Consider the following 13,626-nt stretch of genomic DNA (forward strand, 5'->3'; position numbering starts at 1 on the left):
CCAATAAAACTTTGAATTATTGAAATTTAGTACTTCTTCAGCAAACCACTTTTACTCGAGTCATTTTCCAACATTGCCGTCGGTATAGGCCAAAATATTATGCCCCAGGGTGCAGGTTAGACTTATGCATTAGGAAATAAAAACGCCTCATTTACTGAAATGTATTGTAATTTGTTTCTTGTCAGAAGGATTGGGTACACCAGGATTTTCTCCTCTCAGCTAAACATGCTAAGGAATCATTTTACTTGCCAAAAATCACTGATGTAAAAAAAAAAAAAAAAAAAAAAAAAAAAAAAAAAAAAAACCCCACTCACACTACTCTAAAAACCAACACTGACCTGACAGCAAAGGCAAAGTATGGCAACCCATACTTGAAATGGTCCTCCAATTTTAACACTTCCAAGTTACTACATGCACATGAGCAGTGAACACACACACACACTGCAGTTTGCAACCAGTCACTGTCGTGCCTGCGGAGCAACTGGGTGTATTGAAAGTGGAAGGGAGCACGTTCATTCAATCCCTAACCCACATTCCCTACTGGTATTGGGTATTAAACCTTTAGGTCACAAGTCTGACTCAATCCATTAGGCCACAACTGCTCAGCTTGCAACCAAATCTTTCCCCACACAGGCAAAAAGTACTAGGATGAATGACAGCGGCATCGAATATGACCCACAAGTTGTAGTGGTTGAGTCTCAGCCCAATGGTTGATTAGTCAGACCTGTAACCTAAAGCTAATGGATTGAAGTCTCAGTCCCAGCAGGAACCTTGTTCTGCTCCAGGAGGATGGATAAAGGACTCAGAATGCACAATCTTACAAAACGGAACCTTGGTTTGATAGGGAGGAAGAAAAATAAAACCTGACAAGATGGGCGTTTAATATCAGATTCTGCAAAAAGTTTATTAAAAACTAGATTTACATGACCAGAGTAACTGCTCCACTAGAAACCACAGTCTGCTCCCCAGAGACAGCCTTGATACGAGTATCTCTTCCTGAAAGAGAAGGGTTAGAAGTGAGAACACTTCTAAAATGCTCCGTTCCTCTTGTCAAGAGAAAGCGAGAACTCACGTTTCCTGGTGCAGCTTTGCTCACAAGAGCCAGATGATGGATGGCACACCTCTGTACTGCAATGGATGAAGATCTGACAGGAAAGAAAGAGGCTCAAGTCATAGAACCCACAAGTAGTAGATACAAATGTTCAAGTAAAGGGGGGGGGGCATACAGTTTCCTGCAGAGCAGCCAGTGAGGCTGGGTCTACAAATGTGAACATCTTCACAACAAAACGCCTATAGTGGGTTGGGAACTGAAGACCAGATGATCCAGTCACTGGAACCAGTGTGGTCAGATATCGGTCGTCCTGGTAAGGGCATCTGAAGACAAAAGAGAAGGTTAGAAAGGGTCTCCCAGCAGACTAACGGGAAAAAGATCAGCTGTACACTCACCCATCAATCAGAAGGTCCCACTGGGGGAGACTGAGTGGACTGGGGGTTGAAGTAGTCCAACAACGTCCCAGCATCAGGACAATGTTGGGGTCAGTCCTCTCCATAATGTGCACCTCAACATACACAGGCTCTCGCAGGACTTTTGTGATGGGATAATCAGCGTCACTGTAGTAGGATGTGTAGGCCTCATCACCTGAGGAACACTGGGGTTTAACCAGACTCAAGTTTGAAAGGCTTTAGGCAGACACAGGACAAGACCTTACCTTCAGCACATCCTTTGGTGACACATTGGCCATTGGCCAGTCTGAGCGCCACCCTGAGAGGCCCAGGAGCAGCTACTGGTAGAGGTGGAGGAACGGAGTTGACCTCCACAACCAGAGCTTCCACAGAAGTTTCAGAGTATCTACACTGGAAGAGGAACCTGGACAACACACAGCAAGCTTATAGCATTTATTAGGGACTAATATTCACACCAAGTCATAGATCACCTACTCAAAATGACTGTCCCTTGTGATGGAACCATATGGTCCAATCCCCACTTCATAGGAAGAGGTCATTCGGTTTTCATACACCACATATCCGCCGTCCTCCTGTGAATAGAAGCCGTGGCAGCATCCAGTCCATCATAAGCAAATGCAGAATAAAACCAGTAGCAGCTGCTCACCATCACACTCGTGCCACATGCGGTCACAGGGAACTGGTATATGGCAAAAGAAGGTGTGGACCCCACAGGAGCACAAGGTGGGTCGTTTCCACCCAGTAGATGAACCGAATCCAGACTCAGTCGAGGCAGAGTAACGTCTCTAGACACCACTACCACAAACTGACCATCTCGAATACACTGGACAGTTACTAGAACAAGGTACAAGAGCAGGTTAATGCAGAGAATCAGTTTAACACAAACAGAATAAGATTGAGAACGTTTACCCGCTCTCCCATAGTAACACTGCTGTGCTTTAAAGCAGCAGTTGATAGCTTCACACTCAGCACCACTGATGCCAGGTAGACCACATTGGATCTGCTCAGAATCAGCTACAGCACATTTATCAATAGGATCTGTCTGCACTACTGGCTTCTGAAGCGGAAACTGTAGTTTAGGTTGCTGAACCGGCTTCTGAAGCGGAAACTGCTGGGGAACCTGCTGGTTACTTGGTTGTTGAACCAACTTCTGAAGCGGAAACTGAGGTTTAGGTTGCTGAACTGGTTTCTGAAGCGGAAACTGCTGGTAAGTTGGTTGCTGAACCGGCTTCTGAAGCGGAAACTGAGGTTTAGGTTGCTGAACTGGTTTCTGAAGCGGAAACTGCTGGTAAGTTGGTTGTTGAACCGGCTTCTGAAACGGAAACTGCTGAGGAACCTGCTGGTTACTTGGTTGTTGAACTGGCTTCTGAACCAGAAACTGCTGGTTACTTGGTTGTTGAACTGGCTTCTGAAGCGGAAACTGCTGGGTCATCAGAGATTGAACATCCTGAAGCGATTTACTCCAGTGTGGAACAGCATGACAGAAAGCACAAACCAGCAAAATCTGAACCAAACACCAACTTCCAGCCATTGTTTAACAGCTAAACACAAAGTGGAAATACTGCCCTTTGGTCTTTTTGTATTCTACAGATTTCTGCTAATTAACGATAGTCCCTCCCTCTTCATTAACACTCATGGATCTCAGAAAGGGGAGCTTATGCAGCTGGGTGATTCTCATTGGATCTCAAGATAGAATTCATTTTTTCCCTATTTTGAACATAAATGCACAAACTGAATTTGAAAAATCTTACTAACTTATCTGATTGTAATTGATTCTCAAATTCTGTTAACATGGTGTTTCTTGAGTCCAATGTCATATTGACAACAAATAAGATTGGTTCAAGTCCAATGTTTACCGGAACTTGCCAAAAGTAGATGTTTTTCTTTGGTGCCATTGTCCTTACCACCCCCAGCTGACAAGTGTGCTCTTACAAATATGAGGAAAACCCTATATTAAGCAGAAAATGATTTTAAGTATATGGAAGCTTATTTCCACCACAGAATAAAAAATAAATAAATAGAGAAAAAAAAAAAAATCATTTTGACTATTTATGTCACGACTGATCTATCTCACAGTTCGCTAATATCTCAAGGTTGCTGACTTTTTTTTTCCAAATTGACCTTTTTGATTCCTTGGGGGAAATAATGCCATAGAATCCAAAGAAGTTTGTCAGCAAGTTTATTGAAACCACAAAAAAAAAAAAAAAAACATTGTTAAAGAGAAACCCTAACAACCTTTTATTCTTTGTGATCAGACCTTGAACTTTCTTTAGTAAAACATGACTGCAAAATGAAAAAGCAAAGAGCAATCTGAGTTAACATGACTAAATTAGTTGACACTTAAAGGGTTAGTTTATTGAAAAATCATAATTATGTTGTTAATAACTCACCCTCATGTCTTTCCAAACCCGTGAGAGCTCCGTTTATCTTTGGAACACTGTTATTTTAGATTTAGACCGAGAGCTCTCAGTCCCTCCATTAAAACTGTGTGTACGGTATACTGTCCATGTCCAGAAAGGTAAGAAAAAGATCATCAAAGTAGTCCATGTGACATCAGAGGGTCAGTTAGAATTTTTTGAAGCATCAAAAATTGATTTTGGTCCAAAAATAGCAAAAACTACGACTTTATTCATCGTCTTCTCTTCCATGTCTGTTGTGAGAGAGTTCAAAACAAAGCAGTTTGTGATATCCGGTTCGCGAACAAATCATTCGATGTAACCGGATCTTTTTGAACCAGTTCACCAAATTGAACTGAATTGTTTGAAATTGTTCGCATCTCCAATACGCATTAATCCACAAATGACTTAAGCTGTTAACTTTTTTAATGTGGCTGACACTCCCTCTGAGTTAAAACAAACCAATATCCCAGAGTAATTCATTTACTCAAACAGTACACTGACCGAACTGCTGAAGAGAGAACTGAAGATGAACACAGAGCTGAGCCAGATAATGATCAAAAGATTGGCTCATCGGTTTTCGGATCACCAGTAGTTCTTTCGGACAGTTCGATTCAACAAACCAGTTGAAGAAAACAGTTCACCGGTTCTTTTGCGCTCAACATAATGGCGTCACTGGCGATAATTGCCCTTCGTTCAAGCCTCGGTTTACCGGCGCTCATAACATTAGCACAGAATCAGTTCAGAATCATTCACCAAAAGAATCAGTTCGGTTCAGACACTCTGTGTGTCAGTCTGCTTCACGCTGAATCACAAATGCCCAGTATCATCAGCTCCTTGGTTCTCGAATCAGACACGTCTGACAGAAACAGTTCTTGACTCGAGTCAATCTTTTGTTCATTATCTGGCTCGGCTCGGTGTTCATCTTCAGTTCTCTCTTCACAGCAGTTCAGTCAGTGCACTGTTTAACTTATCAGACAAATTAATTATTATTATTATTATCTACATATAATAATTTATAATGAGCAACTTCTCATGTTCTTCAGAAAGAAGAGAACTAAGGTATGATATTTACCTGATTACAGTTTAAGGACATTCCTATGTGTGACTGAGAGGATGAAGGATGATAGGCTACTGAGAGAGAGAGATAGAGAGAGAGAGAAGGGGTGCATCCCATTCAGTAGGCTAATGATCGCCCTTTTCTAATATTCATTATGAATTCAGGGGTGAAGGCAGCGAAAGGGTAAAAGAAAAATGGTAGAACAGCGAAGAAGGATGATTTTAAGTTTGGTGGAAAAAGTAAGATGGGCGTTTTTTTATGGGCCCAGGTCTGCCCAAAAAATGAATTTTGCCATATCCCACTGTTATGAAGTGTGAAAAAAACATCTCCAAAAGCACTATTTTCATGATGAAGTATATTATAATGTCTGAATGCCTCTGATTAAAATAATGAAAGATAAATATACCTGTGAGTTTTTTTTTTTTAGTTTTTTTTTATCGTTACCATAGGCTAGTTAATCTTAGAATGTGTGGGTGATCGCAAATGTTAAACGATTTCTATGCAGCCGTTCAACAGACAGTAAGTTAAGTGAGTGATTTTCATTTCAGACACATTTAGTCTTTTTTACTGTTTAGCAAAAATTAAATACTTCCAAACAAAGCTGCAGCAGATCTGCCGTGTGTCTCAGAGCATGTGTTTCTTTCATGAATTAATCCCTTTTTGAAAGAATCAAGTGAGCCAATTATTCGGTGATCCATTCACAGTCAACTTGCGTCGACTCTACATGAATCAGCAGTTTTGAAAGAATTGTTTGCTTGAAGAATTAAATTAATCATTCATTTAACAGATACTTGTCACCACCTATTGGTGGTTTTACAATTATATTTCTTTATCCATGACAGGCTCAAACAACGCTATCTCACGACCAATTCATACGTATTTTACGAGGTGGCTTATTAGTAGGAATTTGTACGACCACTCGTACGATTTTATATGATTTGTCTAATCCCCAGTGTCGGTTAGGTTTAGGGGCGGGGTTAGGTGTAGGTCATTCATACAAATTCATACAAATTGTGCAATTCGTAAAATACGTACGATTTGGCAAAAATCTTATAAATTTGTACGAATAAGCCACCTTGTAAAATATGAACGAATTGCCAGGAGATCCCAAACCATCACTCTGGAAAATATTAATGTTATTGACAAAAAATACACCCAAGAATATATAATTTTTGTCAACATGCCACACAAGGGGCATCATTTAGGTGATTTGACACACAGACACACAGAGATTGTGTGTGTGTGTGTGGGCGTGTGTGCTCATGTTCGTGCATGCAGGCCACAGGCATTGGTTTCACCTACATTGTGAAGACCCCCCCCCCCCCCCCAAAACAACTTAAAACTTTTGACACAAGGAAAACAGCTCTTACAAACCATAGATCATTTAATAAAGCTTTTTTTGTTTTTGTTTGTTAAATAAAAACTAAATAAATAAAAATACAAATTTGTAATCACAGAATTCCCCGTTTTTTTTTTCAATTCAACCACTGAGTATTATCTAGGTAGATCTCCAGGAGCAGAGCTAAACGACCCTGGTTTTGGAGACACCATACAGAGCTAAACATGCCCATAAATGAAAACAGTGTCTGAATATGTCTTTTCACAGCCGAGATAAACGGCTGGTCTGTGCCTGCACAAAGATTAAGTGTAACTTAACACGTTCAGACACACCTCAACCTCAAGTATCAAAATATATAGCACAGTTGTAAATGCATTTATGCCACTTTTGAGCAGCATTACCCTGGTGTAAAAGAAGTGTGCTTAACTGTATTAAAAATGTACTTGTGTACTTCCAATCATACAAATATCATATAGTTTAAATTAAAGGTCAATTATTGTAAGTGTACTTAAAAAGATTACGGTTTTATCACAATTGGTCTTAACATACTTAAGTGCACTTTAAAAAAACAAAATGCACTTTATGATAATGTCTCATTAAATATTACTTAAACATTTTACATAATTATTGTATTCTAAATTAGTACCATTTTTATGTATTTATCAATATACTAAAGCACATGTAAAATAATTGATTTTAATTTCAACTTAAGTGTTCTCCAAAATTACAGTTGTTAATGTATTTTAAGTGTATTACGATTTCAACTATAATATATATATAGCCTACTATGTGCATTAATACAAATAAACTTCAATACAGTATACTCCAATAAAACTTTGAATGGTTGAAACTTTCATCACCAGCTCCTGCTGGTGTCTAGTACTTCCTCAGCAAACCACTTTTACTCTAGTCATATTTTCCAACACTGCCTTCGGTATAGCCCAAAATATTATGCCCCAGGGTGCAGGTTAGTCTTTTATGCATGAGGAAATAAAAACGTCTCAAATGTATTTGAATTTGTTTCTTGTCAGAAGGATTGGCTCCACCAGGAGTGGAAGGGAGCATGATCATTCAGTCCCTAACCTACATTCCCTACTGGTATGGAGTATTAAACCCTTAGGTCACAAGTCTGACTCCATCCATTTGGCCACAACTGCCCAGCTTGCAACCAAATCTTTCCCCATACAGGCAGAAAGTACTAGGATGAATGACAAAGGCATCGAATTTGACCCACAAGCTGTGATGGTTGAGTCTCAGCCCAATGGTTGACTAGTCAGACTTGTAACCTAAAGCTAATGGACCTCAACTACAGCTGAGGTGCCCTGAGCAAGACACCAGACCACCAATTGCTCCCCAGTAAAATGTGTATGTGCACTTGGATGGGTTAAACATCCTGTTTACATTTAACCCTTTAAAAAGGGGAACCTTGTTCTGCTCCAGGTTAACAACTGGAGGATGGATAAAGGACTCAGAATGCACAATCTTTACAAAAGGTTCTGGAACCTTGGTTTGATCGGGAGGAAGAAAAATAAAACCTGACGAGACAGGCGTTTAATATCAGATTCTGCAGAACAAGACCAATAGACAAGATACCTCACGGTTCTGCAAAGAGTTTATTAAAAACTAGATTTACATGACCAGAGTAACTGCTCCACTAGAAACCACAGTCTGCTCCCCAGAGACAGCCTTGATACGAGTATCTCTTCCTGAAAGAGAGGTGTTAGAAGTGAGAACACTTCTAAAATGCTCCGTTCCTCTTGTCAAGAGAAAGCGAGAACTCACGTTTCCTGGTGCAGCTTTGCTCACAAGAGCCAGATGATGGATGGCACACCTCTGTACTGCAATGGATGAAGATCTAACAGGAAAGAAAGAGGCTCAAATCATAGAACCCACAAGTAGTAAATACAAATGTTCAAGTAGAGGGGGGGGCATACGGTTTCCTGCAGAGCAGCCAGTGAGGCTGGGTCTACAAATGTGAACATCTTCACAACAAAACGCCTATAGTGGGTTGGGAACTGAAGACCAGATGATCCAGTCACTGGAACCAGTGTGGTCAGATAACGGTCGTCCTGGTAAGGGCATCTGAAGACAAAAGAGAAGGTTAGGAAGGGTCTCCCAGCAGACTAACGGGAGAAAGATCAGCTGTACACTCACCCATCAATCAGAAGGTCCCACTGGGGGAGACTGAGTGGACTGGGGGTTGAAGTAGTCCAACAACGTCCCAGCATCAGGACAATGTTGGGGTCAGTCCTCTCCATAATGTGCACCTCAACATACACAGGCTCTCGCAGGACTTTTGTGATGGGATAATCAGCGTCACTGTAGTAGGACGTGTAGGCCTCATCACCTGAGGAACACTGGGGTTTAACCAGACTCAAGTTTGAAAGGCTTTAGGCAGACACAGGACAAGACCTTACCTTCAGCACAGCCTTTGGTGACACATTGGCCATTGGCCAGTCTGAGCTCCACCCTGAGAGGCCCAGGAGCAGCTACTGGTAGAGGTGGAGGAACGGAGTTGACCTCCACAACCAGAGCTTCCACAGAAGTTTCAGAGTATCTACACTGGAAGAGGAACCTGGACAACATATAGCAAGCTTGTAGCATTTATTAGGGACTAATGTTCACACCAAGTCATAGATCACCTACTCAAAATGACTGTCCCTTGTGATGGAACCATATGGTCCAATCCCCACTTCATAGGAAGAGGTCATTCGGTTTTCATACACCACATATCCGCCGTCCTCCTGTGAACAGAAACCGTGGCAGCATCCAGTCCATCATAAGCAAATGCAGAATAAAACCAGTAGCAGCTGCTCACCATCACACTCGTGCCACATGCGGTCACAGGGAACTGGTATATGGCAAAAGAAGGTGTGGACCCCACAGGAGCACAAGGTGGGTCGTTTCCACCCAGTAGATGAACCGAATCCAGACTCAGTCGAGGCAGAGTAACGTCTCTAGACACCACTACCACAAACTGACCATCTCGAATACACTGGACAGTTACTAGAACAAGGTACAAGAGCAGGTTAATGCAGAGAATCAGTTTAACACAAACAGAATAAGATAGAGAACACTTACCCGCCCTCCCATAGAAACACTGCTGTGCTTTAAAGCAGCAGTTGATAGCTTCACACTCAGCACCACTGATCCCAGGTAGACCACATTGGATCTGCTCAGAATCAGCTACAGCACATTTATCAATAGGATCTGTCTGCACTACTGGCTTCTGAAGCAGAAACTGTGGTTTAGGTTGCTGAACTGGCTTCTGAAGCGGAAACTGTGGTTTAGGTTGCTGACCTGGCTTCTGAGGCGGAAACTGAGGTTTAGGTAGTTGTTGAACCGGCTTCTGAAGCGGAAACTGCTGGTTACTTGGTTGTTGAACTGGCTTCTGAAGCGGAAACTGCTGGTAAATTGGTTGTTGAACTGGCTTCTGAAGCGGAAACTGCTGGTAAGTTGGTTGTTGAACCGGCTTCTGAACCAGAAACTGCTGGTTACTTGGTTGTTGAACTGGCTTCTGAAGCGGAAACTGCTGGGTCATCAGAGATTGAACATCCTGAAGCGATTTACTCCAGTGTGGAACAGCATGACAGAAAGCACAAACCAGCAAAATCTGAACCAAACACCAACTTCCAGCCATTGTTTAACAGCTAAACACAATGTGGAAATACTGCCCTTTGGTCTTTTTGTATTCTACAGATTTCAGCTAATTAACGATAGTCCCTCCCTCTTCATTAACACTCATGGATCTCATGAGTTGCAGAAAGGGGAGCTTATGCAGCTGGGTGATTCTTATTGGATCTCAAGATAGAATTCTTATTTTCCCTATTTTGAACATAAATGCACAAACTGAATTTGAAAAATCTTACTATCTTATTTGATTGTAATTGATTCTCAAATTCTGTTAACATGGTGTTTCTTGAGTCCAATGTCATATTGACAACAAAGAAGAATGGTTCAAGTCCAATGTTTACCGGAACTTGCCAAAAGTAGATGTTTTTCTTTGGTGCCATTGTCCTTACCACCCCCAGCTGACAAGTGTGCTCTTACAAATATCCACCACAGAATTAAAAATAAATAAAAAATAAACATATAGTAATTTTAATAAACAATAGTCATTTTGACTATTTGATCTATCTCACAGTTCGCTAATATCTCAAGGTTGCTGACTTTTTTTCTCCAAATTGACCTTTTTGATTCCTTGGGGGAAATAATTCAATAGAATCCATAGAAGTTTGTCAGCAAGTTTATTGAAACCACAAAAAAAAAAAACCTAACAACCTTTTATTCTTTATGATCAGACCTCGAACTTTCTTTAGGAAAACATGACTGCAAAATGAAAAAAGAAAGAAAAAGAAAAGAGAAATCTGAGTTAACAAGACTAAATCAGTTGACACTTAAAGGGTTAGTTCACCGAAAAATCTTATTTGGCTTGGCTCTGTGTTCATCTTCAGTTCTCTTTTCACAGCAGTTCAGTCAGTGTACTGTTTGAGTAAATGAATTACTTTGGTATATTGGTTTGTTTGAACTCAGAGGGAGTGTCAGCCAAATTAAAAAAGTTAACAACTTAAGTCATTTATGGATTAATGTGTATTGAAGACGCGAACCATTTAAAACGATTCAGTTCAATTTGGTGCATGAACTGGTTCAAAAAGGTCCTGTTATATCGAATGATTCGTTCGAGAACCGGATATCACAATATCTGCTTTGTTTTGAACTCTCTCACAACAGACACGGAAGAGAAGACAATGATGAAAAAAATCATAGTTTTTGCTATTTTTGAATCAAAATGTATTTTCTATGATTCAAAAATTCTAACTGACCCTCTGATGTCACATGGACTACTTTGATGATGTAACTTTCTGGACATGGACAGTATACTGTACACACAGTTTCAATGGAGGGACTGAGAGCTCTCGGACTAAATCTAAAATATCTTAAACAGTGTTCCAAAGATAAACAGAGGTCTCACGGGTTTGGAACAACATGAGGGTGAGTTATTAATAACGTTATTATGATTTTACGATGAACTAACCCTTTAACATTCTCATAACCAGGAAAAAACATAAAAATAAAAAAAAGCTGGACGTCCAGTGAACATTCAAAAATACAATTTTAATAACTTCGTGGAAAAGCTTGCAAAATGATATTTGAACATATTTCTGTTAAAGGTGCCAGAGAATGGAAAACTGTATTTACCTTGGCATAGTTGAATCAGAGTTATGTACATGAAAATGATTGTGAAATATTGTGAGTCTCAAACACCACTGAAAATCTCGTGCTGCAATAGTCCACTGAAAAAGAGGCGAATCCAAACATAGCACCAACTGTGACGTTACAGTAGGGATCATTAATGTTTACACCCCAACATTTGCATAGCGTTTTCCAGCACATGTTCTAGGCCAGCAAGACCTGCACAACGATGCAATGTTGCCAGATATTGCTATTAAAACTGATAAATAAATAAAAATAAACAGAAATGTTTTCAAATATTTAGCAATTAAGATAGATAAAGATATCGCTCACCCCTAAACTGCAACGTCCTACTTTATTCGTTCAACGTCCTATACTGCAACGTTCTTAAGTGTCAAAAAAGTGGAAAAGATAAGTTCAAAAATGCTTATAACAGCAACACAGAGGCTGCGTCCACATCTTCACCGACAACTCTCTCAAGCATCGATCACTCGGACGCTAAACATTCTTTCAAAATCTCTTAAAATCTGTACCTTTGTCTGATACAGGCTCAGACATATCAGGTTGGTTGCCTAATCTCTCCATCATTCACGCTGGACTGAAAAGATTTGTGCTGTGAAACAGCCAATAAGAGCAGAGCTCTGCAAACCCGATGAAGTAACAAACTCATCCTTATCTTGGATGGGCCGAGGGTGAGCACATTTTCAGCAAATCTTCATTGTCACTAATGCTTTATAAAACTCTTCTCGTCCAATGCAGAGGACAGGAGTCTCAAAGCCTCGGCCATGCCTTTCTTTGCTCACCTCCTAACCAGGCGGTGCAGTTGGGTTTAGCAGGTGGGCTGTGGATTTGGACACTCTTGGTAGCCAGAGCATCGCGGTACTTGAGTTTCTCCACAAGCGAGCAGATCTCAGACAGGGTCGGTGCAGGAACACGGGCAGCATGGACATACTGTCAATTATCACACCGCTCTCTGACAAAACCTTACGAGTGTCAGTGGGACACTGGTGAGGGACAAACACAGAATGAACAAGGTGAATGATGGGAAAACTGTGTCACAGTGTCTGGTCTGTTTATCCCTGGGTGTCCACTAGAGGTCCCAATTCCCCATATCCTCACCCCACTTCAGTACTGCATTTCTCACAAGCATTATGGACTAATCACTTCACTGTACACAGCTGTTCCCGCAGTGTTAATTTTGACACAAAATTTTAATTTAGTTTTAGTCTTAGTCTTTTGACTATAATTCTTTTTAGTTTTAGTCAAGTTTTAGTCATCTGATTTGTTTTAATTTTAGTCTTATTTTAGTCGACTAAAATTGCTTGGTATTTTAGTCGACTAAAATAAGACTAAAATCAATAACAGATTTACTAGACAATTTTTTACAGCTGGTATAGGAAACAAACTTAACCAAAATATATAAAACACAAATTCAACTTTATTTCAACACAACTGTGTCTTTATTTCGATTCAAAAGCTTTTATCCAGCAACAAACACTGTCGTGATAATGTAAACAATAACTAGCTGCCAATTGACCATCAATAAAAGAAAAATAAAGTTAGGTCCAGGACCTTAAAGCTTACAGCTGAGCTGAACAATAAGTGCATACATTTAAAGTAAATATTTAATAAGTTGGCAGCTAGGTGGATAAAAAAAGTAACAAGATTTTATAAGGTATTCATTTGTCTAGCAATATTGTATGTTTTAAATACTACAATATTGCTAGATTTGTATGTATAATGATAGGATGTGAACATTCATGTTTCACATGACTAATATAGAAACATTTGTGATATTGTCAACAAGTAGAACATTATAAAATATACTAAACATTAGTATTAATCAAATGTATTTATCATGATATTACGTATAGTATTGTGCTCTCATCTAACTTGAAGAAGGGGCTATTTTACAGTACTTTTCAGTTCGTAATATTTAATGCTACAACATCTACGCACTGCACTATTCCAATTTTGCTTAGCTCAATAAACAAAAGAACATCGTTGTGAAATTACATTTGAGAAAATGTCCGGGTGGCTCGTCTGTAAATGTCTTTTCAAATTGGTTGTGTTCTTGCCACGAATGAGCGCTCTGCGTGCTTTACACTTTGTTTTGTTTTGTTCGTCGTCAAACGTGAAGTGAGCTGTGGACATTTTGTCGCTCTTTTAGACAG

The 13,626-nt window shown here is 40.0% G+C and overlaps 2 protein-coding genes across 2 annotated transcripts; both read right to left on the bottom strand.

Annotated features, from left to right (window-relative positions):
* Positions 1-878: 878 nt before the first annotated feature.
* LOC113053304 (zona pellucida sperm-binding protein 4-like) lies at positions 879-3,010 on the bottom strand. Its single transcript, XM_026218226.1, has 8 exons — positions 2,374-3,010; positions 2,111-2,298; positions 1,939-2,036; positions 1,710-1,867; positions 1,447-1,639; positions 1,227-1,374; positions 1,073-1,145; positions 879-996 (listed from the first exon to the last, which is right to left on the bottom strand). The coding sequence occupies exons 1-8, from the start codon at positions 2,993-2,995 to the stop codon at positions 920-922; spliced, it is 1,557 nt and encodes a 518-aa protein (XP_026074011.1). The 5' UTR covers positions 2,996-3,010; the 3' UTR covers positions 879-919.
* A 4,843-nt stretch (positions 3,011-7,853) lies between these two features.
* LOC113053318 (zona pellucida sperm-binding protein 4-like) lies at positions 7,854-9,931 on the bottom strand. The gene is made up of 8 exons (XM_026218241.1): positions 9,341-9,931; positions 9,078-9,265; positions 8,906-9,003; positions 8,677-8,834; positions 8,414-8,606; positions 8,194-8,341; positions 8,042-8,114; positions 7,854-7,965 (listed from the first exon to the last, which is right to left on the bottom strand). The coding sequence occupies exons 1-8, from the start codon at positions 9,897-9,899 to the stop codon at positions 7,889-7,891; spliced, it is 1,494 nt and encodes a 497-aa protein (XP_026074026.1). The 5' UTR covers positions 9,900-9,931; the 3' UTR covers positions 7,854-7,888.
* Between the last annotated feature and the right edge of the window lie 3,695 nt (positions 9,932-13,626).

Source organism: Carassius auratus, chromosome 34 (genome assembly GCF_003368295.1).
Source record: "Carassius auratus strain Wakin chromosome 34, ASM336829v1, whole genome shotgun sequence".
NCBI classification, from domain to species: domain Eukaryota; kingdom Metazoa; phylum Chordata; class Actinopteri; order Cypriniformes; family Cyprinidae; genus Carassius; species Carassius auratus.